The sequence below is a fragment of the Dendropsophus ebraccatus genome, chromosome 3 (genome assembly GCF_027789765.1).
Source record: "Dendropsophus ebraccatus isolate aDenEbr1 chromosome 3, aDenEbr1.pat, whole genome shotgun sequence".
In the NCBI taxonomy this organism is placed as follows: domain Eukaryota; kingdom Metazoa; phylum Chordata; class Amphibia; order Anura; family Hylidae; genus Dendropsophus; species Dendropsophus ebraccatus.
The window spans coordinates 18,105,178-18,124,910 of record NC_091456.1 but is presented as its reverse complement, the minus strand read 5'-3'; the positions used below and the strand labels follow the sequence as shown (position 1 = coordinate 18,124,910).

Here is a 19,733-nt window from a genome sequence, read left to right as displayed (position 1 = left end):
GCTCCCGACTAATCTCCCTCCTCCCCCTTCTCCTTTCCATAGGTTAGACATGGCCGACTGATGTAAAAAAAGAGTTGAGATTTCCTGATAATGAGCAGTGGATGAGAGAGGAGGGAGGGGGAGGGTGACCTGGGGAAAGTCTTTTTAAATGTAGATAATGGCAGATTTGCCTAATAAAGCAAATTACAAAGTTTCTTAAAATCGCCCGGACTATTGATTACTGCAAGAAAAAGAAAAAAAAAAAAAAAAAAAACGACAGGGACACTTTAAGGACCACTATTTTAGTCTGCTAAATACGTGATTCGTAAAAAACAATCCCTGATTGCGTCCGTTTTAACATCCGTGTTGTTGTTTGTTTTTTTTCACGGATGTGTATCCCATACCCCATGTGTTCCACGTTCAGGCATAGCAGAGCTGGATGTAAGATGTAGCAGAGCTGGATGTGTCTCCACTAACCCCCCCCCCCAGATGTAGTAAAGCTGTATGTATCACATTGTAATAACCGCTGTGCCGTTCTGTGCAATAAAACCCGTCAACCTTAGCCACCCCACCCCTGGCCCGCTGGCAGCGCAACCCCAACCCCTGCCTGGTGTGTTACCCCGCCCCCACTCCCCTGGAAAGCTGAATGTGGTGGACGGTATAGGACAAAACCAAGCCCCCCCCCCCCCCGAACCACTGGCAGAGCATCACCAAACACGACCACCCTAGAGCCAGCATGAATAGTCACCCGAACTGATGAGGTCCCCCGTTGCGTCATTCTCCGAAAAGGTTCTGTGACACACTGGGCGGGCGGGGGGGGGGGGGGGGGGTGGGGGGGGGGGTATTATTGTCAATCTATTGGAATTAGTACAAAAACACAGATCCCATAATCTTCTATTGGGGGATCCATGCCACGATCCGCCTCCGCACTAGGACATGTCCTATTTTTCCATGGCACGGATCGCAACATGGATCGTATGAATAGATGCAAAGGATTCAATGTCCCCTAAAATTGCCCGTGGTCACAAATGTCAGGACCGTATATAATGTCTGCAATCATCTGAAATCCAAAGATTTTCCGCTGATCAATGGTTAAATAAGTGGGAACGGTTTAAAGTAATCGCTCGTCCGTATCTTTTGTGGAATTGAGGACGTTACAGACGTTTTCTCCGTAAACATTACGGATCTGCAAACAATTACGGACGCTCCCATAGACTCCTATAGGACAATCTGGGCCACGATTAGGGTCTGTAGTACAGCTTGTCAGTAATGTTTGCAGATTGCAGATCTATAAAACTGCATAGTGTGAACAGCCCAATTAAAATGAAGGGGCCCTAAATTTGCCTGTAATTGCAGATCCAGACAAAACTACAAAGCGTGTGAATGAGGCCTAAAACACCAGCACGGGCCAACATCAGTGTATTGGATAGATTTAGTCTTTCTATGGATTTTTTGCATTAGAAAAATAAGTTGATATTATACCATAAAAACTGCAGCGTCATATAGGGAAATGTTTTCTGGTCCGTTGAACTGTATATGGCTTTGTGGGTCTATACAAGTTGATATTACTTACATATCAGTCAGCCACATGTCACTGGTAAATCATTAGCTCTGACCCTATTCAACAATACATAGCAGCCATAGACGTCAGCGACCATCCTGCCTCTGTGATTGGCCAATAACGGTGTGATGGGTGGGGCTAAGGTGCTCACCTGCGGCAGCGGGTCACTGGGGTCAGCAGTATGGAGCAGCTGTCACAGGCAGCTGAGCAATAAAGTCGTTACTATTTATTGTTTTCTATAGTCAGTGACTACATTGTATCAGGTCAGCCGGTCCATGGAGGGGAACAACCAGATCCGTCTATTCACAGTTATCAACAGCCCCACCTCTGACAACCCTCTAATGAAAGGAAACAGCTCCTAACACTATTAACTTACAAAACATCAGCTATTACCTTCCAGACTGATCAGTGTCAACCTGGGCTTCTGACCCTGTTCACACTTAGCAATATTTGTTTCTTAAAGGGAAACTGTCACCAAGACAATGATATCTAATCTATCAGCACCATGTTACAGAGCAGGAAAAACTGAGCAGATTGATATATAACTTTGTGGAATCAGATTCTGTATAACTTGTAACTAGTTGATTGAAATCCCTGATCATTCTGTGATAAAGAGTCCAGTGGGCTGGGTCACCATGGACTGGACTCTTTAGCATGGAAACATCAGAGATTTTAATCAATAAATTACAAGTTATACTGAATCTTATCATATAAAAGATATATATCAATCCGCTCAGCTCCTTCTGCTCTATAACATGATGTTGATAGTTTAGATAGTATTTTTATGGTGACCGGTTCCCTTTAATTCATATATTTCAAATACTATGTGGCAGCTTTCTGACTAGCGCCGTCTTATAGGAACCCTTACGATGAACAAGACCGCTTGTTTCCCCTCTAAATACATCTATAAAAGCTGACGCACAACCTTTAGTGGCCTTCAAAGGACAGGAATATAAAAAGTCACTCCTGACAATTCTAGAGTTACATGGAACAAGCGAGATGTATACGCCAAGAGTGCTGGGAATGTCTGGTCCATGGATATGGCAGCTGTCGTCTGCTTATGTAACTGCTTGTTTTCCTTATGTCCGGTTACATATATTATTGGGCCACACAGGACATGCAGAGCTGTCTACAGCAGAAGCCGGTTTTAAAGTAATACTGGCACTCTCTAAGTGTGCCTATATATATATATATACACAGTGGTACCTTGGTTTAAGAGTAACTTGGTTTAAGAGCGTTTTGGTTTAAGAGCTCACAGTTTTTCAAAATTGTGACTTGGTTTAAGAGCATTGCTTTGGTTTAAGAGCTCCATGTTCTGGGTGGGAGCGCGAGTGGAGGAGGGGCATGGTCTGCATAGCGGGGTCTACAGCACTGTACTCTAACCCAGGAAGTCTCTTTCACCTTCCAAATCATAGCAGATCCACTTCAGGCTGGGGCTTACATCAGGGGAGAGGACTGTGGGGGTAATCTCTCCATAGCTGTAACCCCTCTCTCCCCGGACAGAGAGTGCTGCATGTATGTGCCCACATCTGCCTGCTCATTCCATCATGCTCCCCGCAGTCTCTGTCCGCCCTTGTGTTTCCCATTCTCTCCATTACTGTACAGTAACTTATAATATCACAGATTCTGCTGTTTCTTAATCTTTGTTTCATCTGTTTTACATGTAATTCAGAAAAATAAATCATTATTTTTGGGGTGTGGAACCAATTGTCTGCACTTCTATAATTTCTTATGGTAAAATTTGCTTTGGTTTAAGAGCAGATTTGGATTACAAGCACGGTCCCGGAACGAATTATGCTCGTAATCCAAGGCACCACTATATATATATATATATATATATATATATATATATATATATACACACACACATACATACATATACACACACACACACACACTGCTGTATAAAACTGGCCTGTGTCTTCTTTTGGCTCTAAAATTGCTTTACAGGAGTAGCTTCACAGCATTTGGGACTCCTTTCCCCTAGGGAGAGGAGGGCCAGGTGCCATGAAGCCCCGCCTAGATGACACTTTGAACCGCACATAGAGTAAGGAGGGTGACAGTATCACTTTAAAGGGTACCTATCATTTACATCTGAAATGTCATGTCAGAGGTTTGTATCGGTAGGGGTCCGGGTGCCGAGATCGTTATACTGAAGGGGCAGAGGTGCTTAGCCGCTCTGCCATACCTGCTAATACAAGCAATATATTATTAGCCTATGGAACTTCCGGTATAGGGAATTGCAGGAGGTTCCAGTATAAATCCATCGAAGCGATGTACATGCTGCTGAAAGCATCTGCGCTCTAATGATCGTGGTGGTCTCAGCACCCGGACCCTCCCCGATACAAACCTCTGACATGTCTCTATGACATTTCAAAAGTGTTAATGTTTTTTAAAGTGTTTAAATGATAGGTACTCTTTAATGGGGAACTCTAAGCTTTCTAATCAACTGGTGTCAGAAAGTTATATATATATATATATATATTGTAATTTACTTCTGTTTGAAAGTCTCCAAGCTTCTAGCACTTATCAGCTGCTGTATGTCCTGCGGGAAGTGGTGTATTCTCTCTAGTCTAACGCAGTGCTCTCTGTCCATGTCAGGAACTGTCCAGAGCAGAAGCAAATCCCCATAGAAAACCTCTACTGCTCTAGACCGTTCCTGACATGGACAGAGGTGGCAGCAGAGAGCACTGTGTCAGACTGGAAAATATACACCATTTCCTGCAGGACGTACAGCAGCTGATAAGTACTGGAAGACTACAGATTTAACTTTAGACTACAGATAACTTTATGAAAAAATATTTCTATGGAGTACCCCTTTAAGCAAATCCATGAAGAAACTATAGACGTGCCCTACATACACAAAACGATGCCATGGATCCTCTATCACACAATCAGGGATGAGGTAACATGGATAAAACCTTGAAAATAACAACCACTGGCCGTCCCATTCACTGACATGCTATTGAACTTTGCAGGATTCCTCACCCTGATTGCCTTCTAAATCATATACGATCTACGGCCGTCACGTTCAGCACGCCTAGCTTAGCAGGTTGTCACATTTTGTCCCATGAGGGATTACTGGTAACATGGCTGTGCGGGATGTGATGGGATGAGTGGCGGCTGAGGAATCCTACATTTCATAGCACAGCGGTGACCATAACATGATTCATCAACTAGAATATAGTGACAACAAGCTGTGTGAACAGCACCCTATAATTTACCTGTTATCGACACCTCTGGGTTACCCTGACAGATGGCACAGTCATGAAATACGTAATGCCTTTGTTTTGTATAGACTCCCTAACCATAGCATTAACCATTTCATGACTGTACAACCATGAGACAGGCCAACAACAACAACATGGTGGCGACGGTGGTAATGACTTTATTAACATATCCCAGGTGCTATATTCCTATCATCTATTTACTATGTTCTCATCCAGGTAGACATGTATAACACCATGGGGGGAGATTTATCAAACATGGTGTAAAGTGATACTGGCTCAGTTGCCCCTAGCAACCAATCAGATTCCACAGAAAATGAAAGGTGGAATCTGATTGGTTGCTAGGGGCAACTGTTTCACTTTACACCATGAGGGAGATTTGTCAAGCATGGTGTAAAGTGAAACTGGCTCAGTTGCCCCTAGCAACCAGATTCCACCATTCATTTTCCAAAGTGTCTATGAGGAATGTTTCAGAGGAGGGAGGAGGGGGAGATGGAAAGAAAAGCTCACACAGTTTGTGTCTTGAGCAGAAAGTAGCAGCTCAGAACTTGGGGAAGGAGACTAAATAGATAATAACAGGTATGGAAGGAACTGTTAGGGGCCTATTCCCCGGGAGCGATAATCAGCTGAATCGGCCCCATTCGGCCGATTATCGAAACAGAGAAAAAGTTTATTTAGGGCAAGACTTAAAATTATTGGTCCCCCACCGTGCAATAGCGGTGCGCGGCGGGCGACCGACGATTTGAGAAGCAGCACCACACATTACCTGGCAGGACTTCTCCTCGGCTCTGTCTTCCTCCCGGTCACGGTCCCTCCGGAGCGGCCTGACTCAGCAGTCAGACCGCTCAGCCAATCACAGCCCAGCATCGCCGCGGCCAGTGATTGGCTGAGCGGTCTGACAGCTCAGTCAGGCCACTCCGGAGCTGCTGATGCTGTGCCGCGGGACCGGGAGGAAGACGGAGTGCGGGAGAAGTCCTGCCAGGTAATGTATGGTGCAAGGGCTGCAAGGACATCGGTAACTATGTCCCTGCAGCCCTCGCTCAACGATCATCGGGCCGTGGAATAGGCCCAGTAAACGAGCGCTGATCTAGCAGATCGGCGCTCGTTTACATCATTGATCGGGCCCTGCTCGGCCCGTGGAATAGGACCTTTAGTCTCATCATGGGCAGCAACATATGAAAAGTTATGTTTAAGCGGAATATCCCTTTAAGTAGCATGTTATAAGAACACTGAGGCATCATGCCCTATACAATATAAAAAGACCAATACAAACAGAAAGGATGTATGTGACCATTTCTACGGCCTCCCTATGGGCAAGAGAAGAAGTAGGAACCAAACATTTGCTGCACATCACATAAGATACCCTCTTAGATAAATCTGCACCTGCAACTCCTTAAAAGGGGATTTATTTTCCCAAATAAACTGGGATCAGAAAGTAAGAAAGATTTGTAAATTATGTCTTCTAAAAAAAAAAAAAAAAAAAAAAAAAATCGAGTCTTCCAGTACTTATCAGCTGCTGTATGCCCTACAAGAAATGGTGTATTTTTTTCCATAGTTGTATGTATGTTATATAGGTTTGTAATTTACTTCAATTTAAATCTCTCAAACCTTTCAGTACTTATCAGCTGCTGTATGTCTTGCAAGTTGTGGTCTATGCTTTCAAGTTTGACACGGTTCTCTCTGCTGCCACCTCTGTCCATGACAGCAACTGTCCAGAGCAGCAGCAAATCCCCAAAGAAAACCTCTCCAGCTCTGGACACTTCCTCACATGGACAGAGGTGGCAGCAGAGAGCACTGTGTCAGACTGGAAAGAATACACCACTTCCTGCAGATCATACAGCAGCTGATAAGTACTGAAAGATTTTTAAATAGAAGTAAATTACAAATCTATATAACTTTCTATATAAATATAATAATTTTAACCGGAATAGACCTTTAACTATTACACACTGAAAGACCCTGTATAGTCCAGTGCATATCTGATAGAATTGTTCCAATGTACTGAGTGTCTGTCACTGGCGCTCCCTGGGAAAAATGACCTATTATACTATAAAAAGTAACAGTAAAAGTAACTGTGCGCCTCCAGACATGTGTTTCCTAGAAAGGAGAACCAGCATGGGTATAAAGCATTAGGAGAGATCCATTGATGATTCATCTCTTGTACACTGTCACATTGGTCAGATGACATGATGGCTCTTTCTTGGGACTGTCATTTTCCAGTGATCAGGACTATATTTAAAACATTGGGAAACGTGGATGATGCTTCAGGGTATTAGGTTTATACACCTTTCATTTTAATGTTATTTATAACCCCCTGGATGTGATCCACGCACTGAGGCCGCATCTACACTGCCCCTTATTCAGCAGCATCGCCTTCTGCACTGAAGTCCTGGGGACATTATATATATATATAATATATATATATATATATATATATATATATATATATATATATATACACACACACACACATATACACACACACTGTATAAGCTTTCAATATATACCACAGAAACTAAACTAACACTCAATATAACTAACCTACAAGGTACTATTTGTCATTCTTCATTACTTAAAGGGGAAGTTCATAGAAAAATGTTTTCTTTCAAATGAACTGGTGCCAGAAAGTGCTGCTCTATGTCCATTATGGAGAGCAGGAGAGGTTTTCTATGGGGATTTGCTACTGCTCTGGACACTTCCTGACATGGACAGAGGTGGCAGCAGAGAGCACTGTGTCAGACTGGAAAGGATACACCATTTCCTGCAGGACATACAGCAGCTGATAAGTACTGGAAGACGCAAGATTTTTTTTTTTTTTTTTTTAAATAGAAGTAAATTACAAATTTCTGGCACATTCTGGAGCCGGTTGTTTTGAAGAAAAAACTAATTTTGTGAATCACTCCTTTAAAGCTCCACTGACCCAATATAAAAAGTAAGGATATTGTGGACTTTCTGACATGATTTTGAGTAACAGCCACTACTGTCAGACACTGTCTACACTATAATGACCGCTTACAGGAAACAACTGAAAGATTTAATGTGACCCCTTAAGGGCTTAGCACAGAACTATTTCCTTTACTGTCCCTTCTAATCTGTTACTGTCTCAGAATCTACTGGCAGAGTGTGATAACTGGAGAGGTGTCTCTATACCCCCAGGGCAAAACTCAACCAGACCCACAGAAGTAAATTACAAATCTCTGGCACCAGTTGTTTGAAATAATTATTTTTTTCTGAACTGCCCCTTTAAATATGATGAAATTGTATATTCCCTAGATATACATAGGGGGAGATTTATCAAACATGGTGTAAAGTGAAACTGGCTCAGTTGCCCCTAGCAACCAATCAGATTCCACCTTTCATTCCTCACAGACTCTTTGGAAAATGAAAGGTGGAATCTGATTGGTTGCTAGGGGCAACTGAGCCAGTCTCACTTTACACCATGTTTGATAAATCTCCCCTGTTGTTACTTCAAATTCGTTCGGGCAAATTATCGCTCCGTGTAAAAGCACCATTAGGCCTCCCATGGGGGAGATTTATCAAACATGGTGTAAAGTGAAACTGGCTCAGTTGCCCCTAGCAACCAATCAGATTCCACCTTTCATTTTCAAAAGAGTCTGTGAGGAATGAAAGGTGGAATCTGATTGGTTGCTAGGGGCAACTGAGCCAGTTTCACTTTACACCATGTTTAATAAATCTCCCCCTATATACAGCGGACTATGGCCGGCATTTACATCATGTCCTGAAGGCAAATGCCTAATCCCATCCGCTGATGCTAAACCTGTGTACTCCCCAGCAACGCTTCTCCTTCCATTTCCAGTGATTCACTGTAAAAACATTAAAGAAAGTAAGAACGCCCATCGCTGACTAATGTCGTTATTCACATGCCCCGTCCTCATGTTACTGCAACCCTGATGTAACATTCGGCATTTATTGCATAATAAAACCGGTCCAGGACACCTATTACCTATGCATAAAACAATATGTGCCACTGCCATGCCATGTGTAGCATAGCCGAGGTCTAACATCACTTCCCTTGCTACTAAATTACACAGCGTCACTTAAAGGGGTTGTCCAGTGAAAATCTTTTTCTTTCAAAACAACTGGTGTCAGAAAGTTATATAGATTTGAAATTTACTTCTATTTAAAAACCTCAAGTCTTCCCATACTTATCAGCTGCTGTATGTCCTACAGGAAGTGGTGTGCAGTATAGGGGATGGATGACATCTCATTAGATTTTGTGTCTCTGCTGGAGTTCATGGGACTATTTACCACTGGTTATCTAGATCCGATGGGGGATTTTACTTAGAATTAACAATAAAAGTACAAAGTACAATGCGGGGCAGGCTTCAAAGTGAAACAAGGGATCAGGCAGCAGAACAATCAGAAGCAAAGGTTAGCCCAGATAACGCAGCCATTGGTCACAAAAGATTAGTTTGAATTGTTATATTGCTTTGAACTTGTATGAAGATGTCAGGCTTCACCCTGTTATAAGGTGGTTATACCCAGGGGGAAAGGACTTCCACACTTTAACAAAAAAAAAAAAAAAATGTTTCATTCAAATCAACTAGTGGCAGAGATTTGTAATTTACTTCTATTAAAAAATCTCCAGTCTGCCAGTACTTATCAGCCGCTGTATGTCCTGCAGGAAGTGGTGTATTCTCTCTAGTCTGACACAGTGCTCTCTGCCCATGTCAGGAACTACTGTTGACAGCAGTAGCAAAAACCCCATAGAAAACTTCTCCTACTCTTCAGACTGGAAAGAATACACCACTTCATGCTGGACATACAGCAGCTGATAAGTACTGGAAGACTTTACACCAGAAGATTATCACTTAAGTCAAAGGATTTCACGATTTTTAGGGAGGGACCGTTACGTTCTAGGTCACCTCCCTTACCACAGCCCTTCTCCCCTGATTACAAAGGGTCCATTTACGCAGAAAGATTATCTGACAGATTATCTGCCAAAGATTTGAAGCCAAAGCCAGGAATGGACTATAAACAGAGATCAGGTCATAAAGGAAAGACTGAGATTTTTCCTAGTTTCAAATCCATTCCTGGCTTTGGCTTCAAATCTTTGGCAGATAATCTTTCTGTGTAAATGGACCCTTAGTTTGGTGGGGTGGCCGTTCTGGGAAGAGTCCTGGGCACTGGTTACAAACTGTGTCCATCTAAGGCCCCGTTCCCACTGAGCAAAGCTAGCGGAATTCCGCGACGGAATTGTCCGCCGCGGAATGCCGTTAGCCTCCCGCTCATAATGGGAGTCTATGGGAGGCGCGCGCTGCTGCTCTGTACGCGCTGAAGAATGAACATGTTCATTCTTCAGCGCGGACAGGGCAGGAGCGCGCGCCTCCCATAGAGTCCCATTATGAGCGGGAGGCTAACGGCATTCCGCGGCGGACAATTCCGTCGCGGAATTCCGCTACCTTTGCTCAGTGGGAACGGAGCCTAAGAATTATGGAGGCCATTGTGCTCTTCGAAACGTTCCGTGCAGTGGAAAATCTTTTGTGCCCTTCTCCAGATCTGTGACTCCATAAAGTCCTGAGCTCTACAGGCAGTTCCTTCCTCCTCATGGCTTGGCTATAAACTCCTAAACAGTTTAAAAGTCTGTGCTAGTGTACTGACACAGCCGCAAGGCTGTGTCAGTACACAAGCACAAACTTTCAATAAATATTGGAGCTCCCGACATCATAACTAATCATGATGCTGGGAGCTCTGGGGTCCAGTCTGCAGAACATCGGCTGTGCACGGACAGAATTCTAGTATTAAGGAAAAATCCATCTACAGTGCTTTATTTTATTATATTGTTAAAATAATAGCTAATTTATGGTACAGTTATTATTCGCTGCCTCTTCTATGGAGATTAGGTGGGAAGCCTTGGGAACAGATGACCTTTGGAAGCTGCATACACTATAAATTCCCCTTGGTTACCCATCCCCCATTGTCTATAGACTGCTGGCTCAGCGTTACAGCAGCTTGTAGTCCGCTACTGGTTCTTGTCCCATGGACTGCTATAGGAGGAGTGGGGCCCAGTGCATAGAACCTTGCTTGTCTACTAGGGATGCGTTTTAGTAAACTTACATGAATGATTATTATTTTAGGCAAATAAATACATTTAAAACCCTTTGTAGGGGCACAACTACTCCGGCAGCACTCTGACACTGGGCCATGGCCATTTATATTGATGCAAACACCACAACAATTATCATAACCACATAGTGATCAGCTATGACCGATACTCTTGTATACTGCGCACCGAACATCATGGATGGGTTAGTAGACCAGTCTGGTGTCTCACAGATGGTGCGTTCTAATGGTGCTTTTACACGGAGCGATAATTCACCAGAACGATTAACGAATTTGAAGTAACAATGGGGGAGATTTATCAAACATGGTGTAAAGTGAGACTGGCTCAGTCACCCCTAGCAACCAATCAGATTCCACCTTTCATTTTCCAAAGAGTCTGTGAGGAATGAAAGGTGGAATCTGATTGGTTGCTAGGGGAAACTGGGCCAGTTTCACTTTACACCATGTTTGATAAATCTCCCCCTATGTGTTTTTTATAACGATCAGGGAACGATATCTAATTTGGAAAATTCGTTATTGCGATCGTTTTAAGATCGCTTAAGCCTATCTCACAGGGTGAATCGATGAAAGACTGTTTACACGAAGCAATCTGCAAATTTTTAGCGAACAACTGACGACGATTTGAGAACATGTCGAAAGATCAAAATGAACGATTTCTCGCTCGTGGCTAGATCGTTCGCTGTGTTTACATGAGCAGATTATCGCTCAAATGCGATCGTTATGTAGAAAATTCGAATGATAATCGTTCCGTGTAAATGCACCATAACAGCATTATCTGCACCCCCTGATAAAGGAGCGGTCCACCTGGGACTGGGACTGTATGCCCCTGGTCACATTGTCTAGTACAGTGTTTCCCAACCTGTGGCAAAGCTACATTTCCCACCATGATGGGAGTTGTAATTCTGCAAGGGCTGGAGCCAGGATTTGGGGACCATCTAGCGTATAGTACCGTGTTTCTCCAAAACCAAGACCTAGTTTTTGTTTGTAGGCTTTTCGGAGTAGGTATGAAATATAAGCCCTACTCCAAAAATTAGCTAATTATAGTCAGCTGAGCAGATCCCTGACACTGTAGCTCTTCCACCATACTGTATGTACCCAGAGGGGTGAGAGAAGTATACAGTATGGAGGCCTAATTACAGAGGGGTAAGTATACAGTCTAGGGGAAGAACTACAGAGGGGGGAGAGAAGTATACAGTATGGAGGGGTAGGTATACAGTGTGGGGGACCAAATACAGAAGGGGAGGAAGGTGTACAGTATGGGGGATACCTGCAGAGGGAGGATGTATATAGTATGGGGGGAACAACTTCAGAGGGAGGAGGGGATATACAGTATGGGCACTACCTGCAGAGGGAGGATGTATATAGTATGGGGGAACAACTACAGAGGGGGAGGAAGGTGTACAGTATGGGGGATACCTGCAGAGGGAGGATGTATATAGTATGGGGGAACAACTACAGAGGGGGAGGAAGGTATACAGTATGGGGGATACCTGCAGAGGGAGGATGTATATAGTATGGGGGAACAACTACAGAGGGGGAGGAAGGTGTACAGTATGGGGGATACCTGCAGAGGGGATGTACATTGTATGGGGGAACAACTACAGAGGGGGGGGAGGGAATTATACAGTATTGGGGGACAAACTATAGAGTGGGGAGGGAGCTATAAAAGTATAAGTAAGGACTACCGGTGTAGGGGAGATGTATACAGTATGAGTGAACAACTAAGGGCGGGGGGGGGGGGGGGGGGTTATACAGTATGATGGAAGAACATAAAGGGGGGAGTATACTGAATGGAGGCCTCCAGGGGAACCTGAGGTATAGGAGTCAAACATGGGACATACACTATGGCAGCTAACTACAGTAGAGAGCAGGGCTACAATGTAGGGGCATACAGTGTTTCTTCTTCTTCAAAAAAAAAAAAAAAAAAAATCAGAGCAAAAAAATAAATATATAAGACTCTGTCTTATTTTTGGAGTAACACATGCATGATGGGAGTTGTCATTCTGCAACTACTGAAGAACCATAGGTTGGTGAACACTTCTCTAGTGTATGGTCCAGACCCAATGGGAGTTGTAATTCTGCAATAGTCAAGGAGTGACATTGGGGAGCATTGGTATAATGCAGGGATTGGGGAACCTTGACCCTCAGGCTGCTGCAAAACTACAACTCCCATCATGCCTATACCATTGGTAGGGAACCTTGACCCTCCCAGCTGCTGCAAAACTACAACTCCCATCATGCCTATACCATTGGTAAAGAACCTTGGCCCTCCAGCTGCTGTAAAACTACAACCCCCATCATGCCTGGACAGCCAAAGCTAAAGCTTTGGCTGTCCAGGCATGATGGGAGTTGTAGTTTTCCAACAGCTGGAGAGCCAAGGTTCCCTACCAATGGTATAGGCATGATGGGAGTTGTAGTTTTCCAACAGCTGGAGAGCCAAGGTTGCCTACCAATGGTATAGGCATGATGGGAGTTGTAGTTCTCCAGCAGATGAACAGCCACAGGTTGGGAAACACTGGTCTTATTGGTTAGACTGATATCACACCATGAAGGGGTTAATGCCTGCTCAGATGAGACACCACATCCAAAACACATAAACCTGAGCTCAGCCTCCCACAGCCCAGGGACAGCCCATCCCCCCGTGTGGTGAACAATAATCACTACAATGACTTAGCAGTTCTGCCCATTTCCCACTACTCGGCTGGTACACGGGACAGACTGTACACAAACTAGAAACGCTCTTCAAATAATCTCTCCAGGACGGGTGCCAGAAGAAGAAAATGTGTTTACACGGCGCGCGGCTACATGGGAATTGTAGTTTGCCACCTACGTCGAACCAAGCGAGCTGCGACCATAAACAACTACAACTCCCGAGAGTCAGCGCGCGGCACCTGACAGCTGGGCGAGGGTTTTCTTAGAATTCCGTGACGTCAGCGAGCGGGCCACCAATGAGCGCTTGGCAAGCTGGAATGTCAACAAACAAGGAGGCGGACACGTGACAGGAAAGCCGGAAAAAAGAAAGAGAACGGAGAGCTGTATGAATGAGGCGAAGGTGGTCGCCGGGATGTATAACACCGAATTATAGGGCCGTGATAGCCGCGGATTGATCCTTGCCGCCGCGAAGGATGCCGGGAATTGTAGTCTCAGGGCACAAACATCAAATCATTGCATGGAAATCATGTACTGTCAATATTTACCTGGAAGTCGTACAAGGCCACAATATTTTCATGTTTCAGCTCCTACAATGAAAATATTTATCATTACTGAGTCTGCACACAATAACCTTAGGCTATAGCAGGGATGGGGAACCTTGGCTCTCCCAGCTGTTGAAAAACTACAACTCCCATCATGAATCTGTCCGTTCATCATGGGAGTTGTAGTTGCGCAACAGCTGGGAGAGCCAAGGTTCCCTACTATAGATATGGGGGATCATGGTCTTTTTTTACCTTCAGTATTTTGATCTCCTTCCCTAAAAGTGTCTGGGATTTGGCCAGGTTTTTCTTATTGATGCATTTTACAGCAACCTCCAAATCCTGCTTCTGAAAAAGGCAACACAAGCGACAGTCAGTACAAGGAGAGCAGGGCATGCTGGGAGTTATAGTGCTGTAGTGACAAGACACAATCAGTACAAGGCCCCTATATCCTATGGACTGAGAGCAGGGCATGCTGGGAGTTATAGTGTTCTAGTGAGAAGACACAATCAGTACAAGGCCCCTACCTCATATGGACTGAGAGCAGGGCATGCTGGGAGTTATAGTGACAAGACACAATCAGTACAAGGCCCCTATATCCTATGGACTGAGAGCAGGGAATGCTGAGAGTTATAGTGACAAGACACAATCAGTACAAGGCCCCTATATCCTAAGGACTGAGATCAGGGCATGCTGGGAGTTATAGTGACAAGACACAGTCAGTACAAGGCCCCTACATCATATGTACTCATAGCAGGGCATGCTGGGAGTTATAGTGATGTAGTGACAAGACACAGACTGGAAATTACTGTTTCATAGTATATAGCAAGGATAGGGAATCTTGGTTCTCCAGCTATTGCAAAACTACAACTCCCACCATGCCAAGGTTCACTCCCCCTGCTATATACTATACAACATATATAGACCTGGAATGATCTACTATAGCAAACATCCTCATCTGTTCCAAAACTACAACTCCCAGTATACCTTAAAGGGGTTATCCAGGATTAGAAAAAACATACTGCAGTTGCTTTCTTACCGAACCAGCGCCACCCTTGTCCTCAGTTTGTGTGAAGTATAGCAGCTCGGTTCTATTGAAGTGAATGCAACCTAGCTGCAGTACCACACACATCCTTAGGACAGGGGGTGGCGCTGTTATTGTAGGACACAGCTATGTTTCTATAGTCTTGGATAGCCCCTTTGTCATGGCATGGAGGTTGTAGCTTTGTGACAGCTGGGGATCACTAGTATCCATTATACACCAAAGCAATGGATTGTACTAATACAATATTTATCATGCTCAGCTGCTCCAAACTACAACAGCTGGACAGCTACAGGTGGGTAAACCCTCAGGCCCTCCAGCTGTTACAAAACTACAATTCCCATCATGCCTGGACAGCCAAAGCTAAAGCTCCTACTATCCAGGCCTGATGGGAATTGTAGTTTTGTAACAGCTGGAGGGTCTGCTCTCTGGGAGAACCATTGTTCCTGACTCAGTCCTTGCCCAGACTTGTCCCGTCCAGGACTATTCATTAATTCAGGCTTCTTGTGACCTGGTGGTCCGAATACTGTGGCAAGGATTTAGTTTGTGCCCCATGCGGAGCTTCCAAGAATAGGTCTAATCTTAGAGGAGCTCCTAGTTTTATTATACAGATGTACCTAATAAATTGCAGCGCTATGTTCCCTGGGCTTAGGTCACATGTTTCCTGGTCATCTCATATTACACTACATTACCGACTACTTTGGCCAATTAGGCAACAATATTCCTTATTTTTTATAATATCCATTGCCTGCAAGTAGAGATTCATCTCTTTGGCAAATCTGACTGTATCATTTAAAGGGGTACTCCAGCAAAATTCTTTCAAATCAACTGGTGTCAGAAAGTGCAAGAGATTTGTAATTTACTTTCTGTTAAAGGGGTTGTCCAGCGAAAATCTTTTTCTTTCAAATCGACTAATATCAGAAAGTTATATAGATTATTAATTCACTAATATATATATAAAAAAAAAATCTCAAGTTTTCCCATACTTACTAGCTGCTGTATGTCCTGCAGGAAGTGTTTTATTTTCAGTTTGACACAGTGCTCTCTGCTGAAATCTCTGGCCGAGATAGTCTCGGTTTTATATAAATCCTCTTCCTACTGAGGAATTCTCACGGATAATATCCGCAGAATTCCGTCAGCTGACCGCGCGCCTTTCTGCCAGCTCCATAGACACGATTCTATGGGCCGGCGTATTCCGCTATCCGCCGAAAGAAGTGACAGCCGACGGAATTCCGCAGATATTATCCGCGAGAATTCCTCAGTATGAACCCACCCCTACTCTGGACAGTTCCTTTCTCGGCCAGAGATGTTAGCAGAGAGCGCTGTGTCAGACTGAAAATAAAACAACCCTTCTTGCATGACATCCAGCAGCTGATAAGTACTGGAAGACTTGAAATTTATTAATAGAAGTAAATTACAAATCTACATAACTTTCTGACACCAGTTGATTTAAAAGAAAAAGATTTTCGCTGGACAACCCCTTTAAGTCTTCCAGTAGTTATCAGCTGCTGTATGTCCTGCAGAAAATGATGTATTATTTCTAGTTTAAAGAACAGAAGTTTTCTATAGGGATTTACTACTGCTCTAGACAGTTCCTGTCACGGACAGGGGTGGCAGTAGAGAGCACTGTGTCAGACTGGAAAGAATACACCACTTCCTGTAGGACATACAGCAGCTGATAAGTACTGGAAGACTAGAGATCTTTTTTTAATAGAAGGAAAATTACAAATCTCTGGCACTTTCTGACACCAGCAGATTTAAAAGAATTATTCTCTCTCGCTGGAGTACCCCTTTAATTCTGATGTGCCCCAAGTAGCCAAACAACATAGGTGCAGGAATGGGGACTCCTATTAAAAAACAGGGGTCCCTGTTCTTGTACAGAGCTGATGATGGGCCTAGCCCAGTGAATGTAGAGCACAGGTACCAAACTCAGGCTCTCCAGCTGTTACAAAACTACAATGCCCATCATGCCTGGACAGCCAAAGCTAGGCATGATGGGAATTGTAGTTCTGCAACAGCTGGAGGGGCCTAAAGTTGACACCCCTGTTGTTGAGAGTGAAAGCTTTAGTGTATATACAGCACCAGTGACCTCTGGCCCCTCAGTATACAGGAAAAGGCATAAGATGAATCCAAAAACAAAATCACAAAAAGTAACAAATCTTTTTTACTCATCTCTAGCTGCGAGCCTTTGAAGTCTTTGAGCTTAAAGGGCTAGTTCACCTAATTTTTTTTCTTTGTTTCAAATCAACTGGTGCCAGAAAGTGCCAGAGATTTGTAATTTACTTCTATTAAATAATCTTCCAGTACTTAAATAGAAATAGAAAATAGATATGTAGGACATACAGCAGCTGATAAGTACTGGAAGACTGGACATTTTTTAATAGAAGTAAATTACAAATCTCTGGCACTTGCTGGGACCAGTTGATATGAAAGAAAATTTGTGAACTACCCCTTTAAAGTTGTTTCACAGGTGTCAAACTCAGGCCCTCCAGCTGGTACAAAACTACAATTCCCATCATGCCTGGACAGCCGAAGGCTGTCCAGGCATGATGGGGGTTGTAGTTTTGTAACAGCTGGAGGGCCTGAGTTTGATCCTGTTGTGACATCCATGTATCCATCTGTTTCTTAGTATACAATTACATTGATACATTATAGCAAACACATTGTCATCATCCATCCACAACCTCTTCTCCCCAGAGACAAAGGCTATACACTGTATTCATGTCTGCCCTGTCTGTTCAACAATGTCAGCCTCCCCAGCACCTGTGTATATGGAGGAGAGGATAGACATTATTACCTCTTTGTGCACCTGTGTATATGGAGGAGAGGATAGACATTATTACCTCTTTGTGCACCTGTGTATATGGATGAGAGGATAGACATTATTACCTCTTTGTGCACCTGTGTATATGGATGAGAGGATAGACATTATTACCTCTTTGTGCACCTGTGTATATGGAGGAGAGGATAGACATGACCTCTCTGTGCACCTGTGTATATGGAGGAGAGGATAGACATTACCTCTTTGTGCACCTGTGTATATGGAGGAGAGGATAGACATTATTACCTCTTTGTGCACCTGTGTATATGGATGAGAGGATAATTATTACCTCTTTGTGCACCTGTGTATATGGATGAGAGGATAGACATTATTACCTCTTTGTGCACCTGTGTATATGGATGAGAGGATAGACATTATTACCTCTTTGTGCACCTGTGTATATGGATGAGAGGATAGACATTATTACCTCTTTGTGCACCTGTGTATATGGAGGAGAGGATAGACATTATTACCTCTTTGTGCACCTGTGTATATGGAGGAGAGGATAGACATTATTACCTCTTTGTGCACCTGTGTATATGGAGGAGAGGATAGACATTACCTCTCTGTGCACCTGTGTATATGGAGGAGAGGATAGACATGACCTCTCTGTGCACCTGTGTATATGGAGGAGAGGATAGACATGACCTCTCTGTGCACCTGTGTATATGGAGGAGAGGATAGACATGACCTCTCTGTGCACCTGTGTATATGGAGGAGAGGATAGACATTATTACCTCTCTGTGCACCTGTGTATATGGAGGAGAGGATAGACATTACCTCTTTGTGTCTTCCTTTGAACACAACAGCAAAGGCTCCATGGCCGATCAGATCTTTCCTGCTGAACTCAAACTTCCCCACAGACTCCATTGTAGAGACCCCTGGATCCTGGCAGACAATAGTGGGGGGTGATAGGTTGTAGAGTAGTAGATGAAGGATTTCTGGGAAGAAAAGGGTCTCAAGAGCTGAGAGGCAGCTGGAAAAGAAGGGCTGCTCTCCTGTCAACCTCCCTGCTGCTGAGGATCAGGCTCCTGAGGGTCATGGGCTGCTGCTCCCAGCACTCCGGTCCTCCCTGCTGCATGTTAGTGGGTAGTGGAAAAAAAAATTCTAGGATGGAGATCCCCTTGAAGTGGAAGAAGAGGAGTCAGGGCCCCCCTCTCTGGCACTGGATCCCTAGTGCCATGGTGATAGATAGATAGTGAGCTGATCGTCCACCAGTGTCTTTGTGTTTATAGGCCCCGGCTGTGTAGAGTCCTTAGAGGGAGCTGCTGCTGCTGCTGTCACCGAGGAGCTGACAATAATAAGGGCCGCAGCCGATGGCACAGCGCAGTCCCTCTGGCTGCTGGAGGCCGGCGCATGCGCACTAGTTCGCCCAGTAGATGCGTGTTACTGAGCATGCGCAGCTACAGGCGCTTTGTTGTGGCTGCTCCGTGTTGTGTAAGCGGCGGGGATGGTGTAACCGTAGTTCGGTGTTTGTGACCGGCAGCCATGGTAGTAAGACTCATAGATAGTAAGACTCATAGTTCACCTTCATAAAGTGATAGTCACCCATCTTACGCTATGCCAGGAATCCAGCTGTTGCAAAACTACAACTCCCATCATGCCTGGACAGCCGAAGGCTGTCCAGGCATGATGGGAATTGTAGTTTTACAACAGCTGGAGGGCCTGAGGTTCCCTATCACTGCTCTATGCTGTTCCAGAGCTTAGATGATGTATACAGTATTTGATATACCCCTGTATAAAACTTCTTTCTGCTATAAAATCGCTTTATTTAATTGGTGGACAGTGACAACTAGGCGGGGCTTCACAGCAGTTGGTCCCTCCCCCC

At 44.2% G+C, this 19,733-nt stretch overlaps 1 protein-coding gene across 1 annotated transcript in view; it reads right to left on the bottom strand.

The window, feature by feature from the left end:
* Positions 1-19,246, bottom strand: part of ULK1 (unc-51 like autophagy activating kinase 1) — an 82,382-nt gene extending 63,136 nt beyond the window's left edge. The window contains exons 1-3 of the mRNA XM_069961010.1: positions 18,686-19,246; positions 14,298-14,390; positions 14,049-14,090 (exon numbers count right to left, since the gene is read on the bottom strand). Coding sequence (XP_069817111.1) covers positions 14,049-14,090; positions 14,298-14,390; positions 18,686-18,775 — 225 coding nt within the window. The 5' untranslated portion in view covers positions 18,776-19,246. The remainder of the gene's footprint in view (positions 1-14,048; positions 14,091-14,297; positions 14,391-18,685) is intronic.
* Positions 19,247-19,733: the final 487 nt, after the last annotated feature.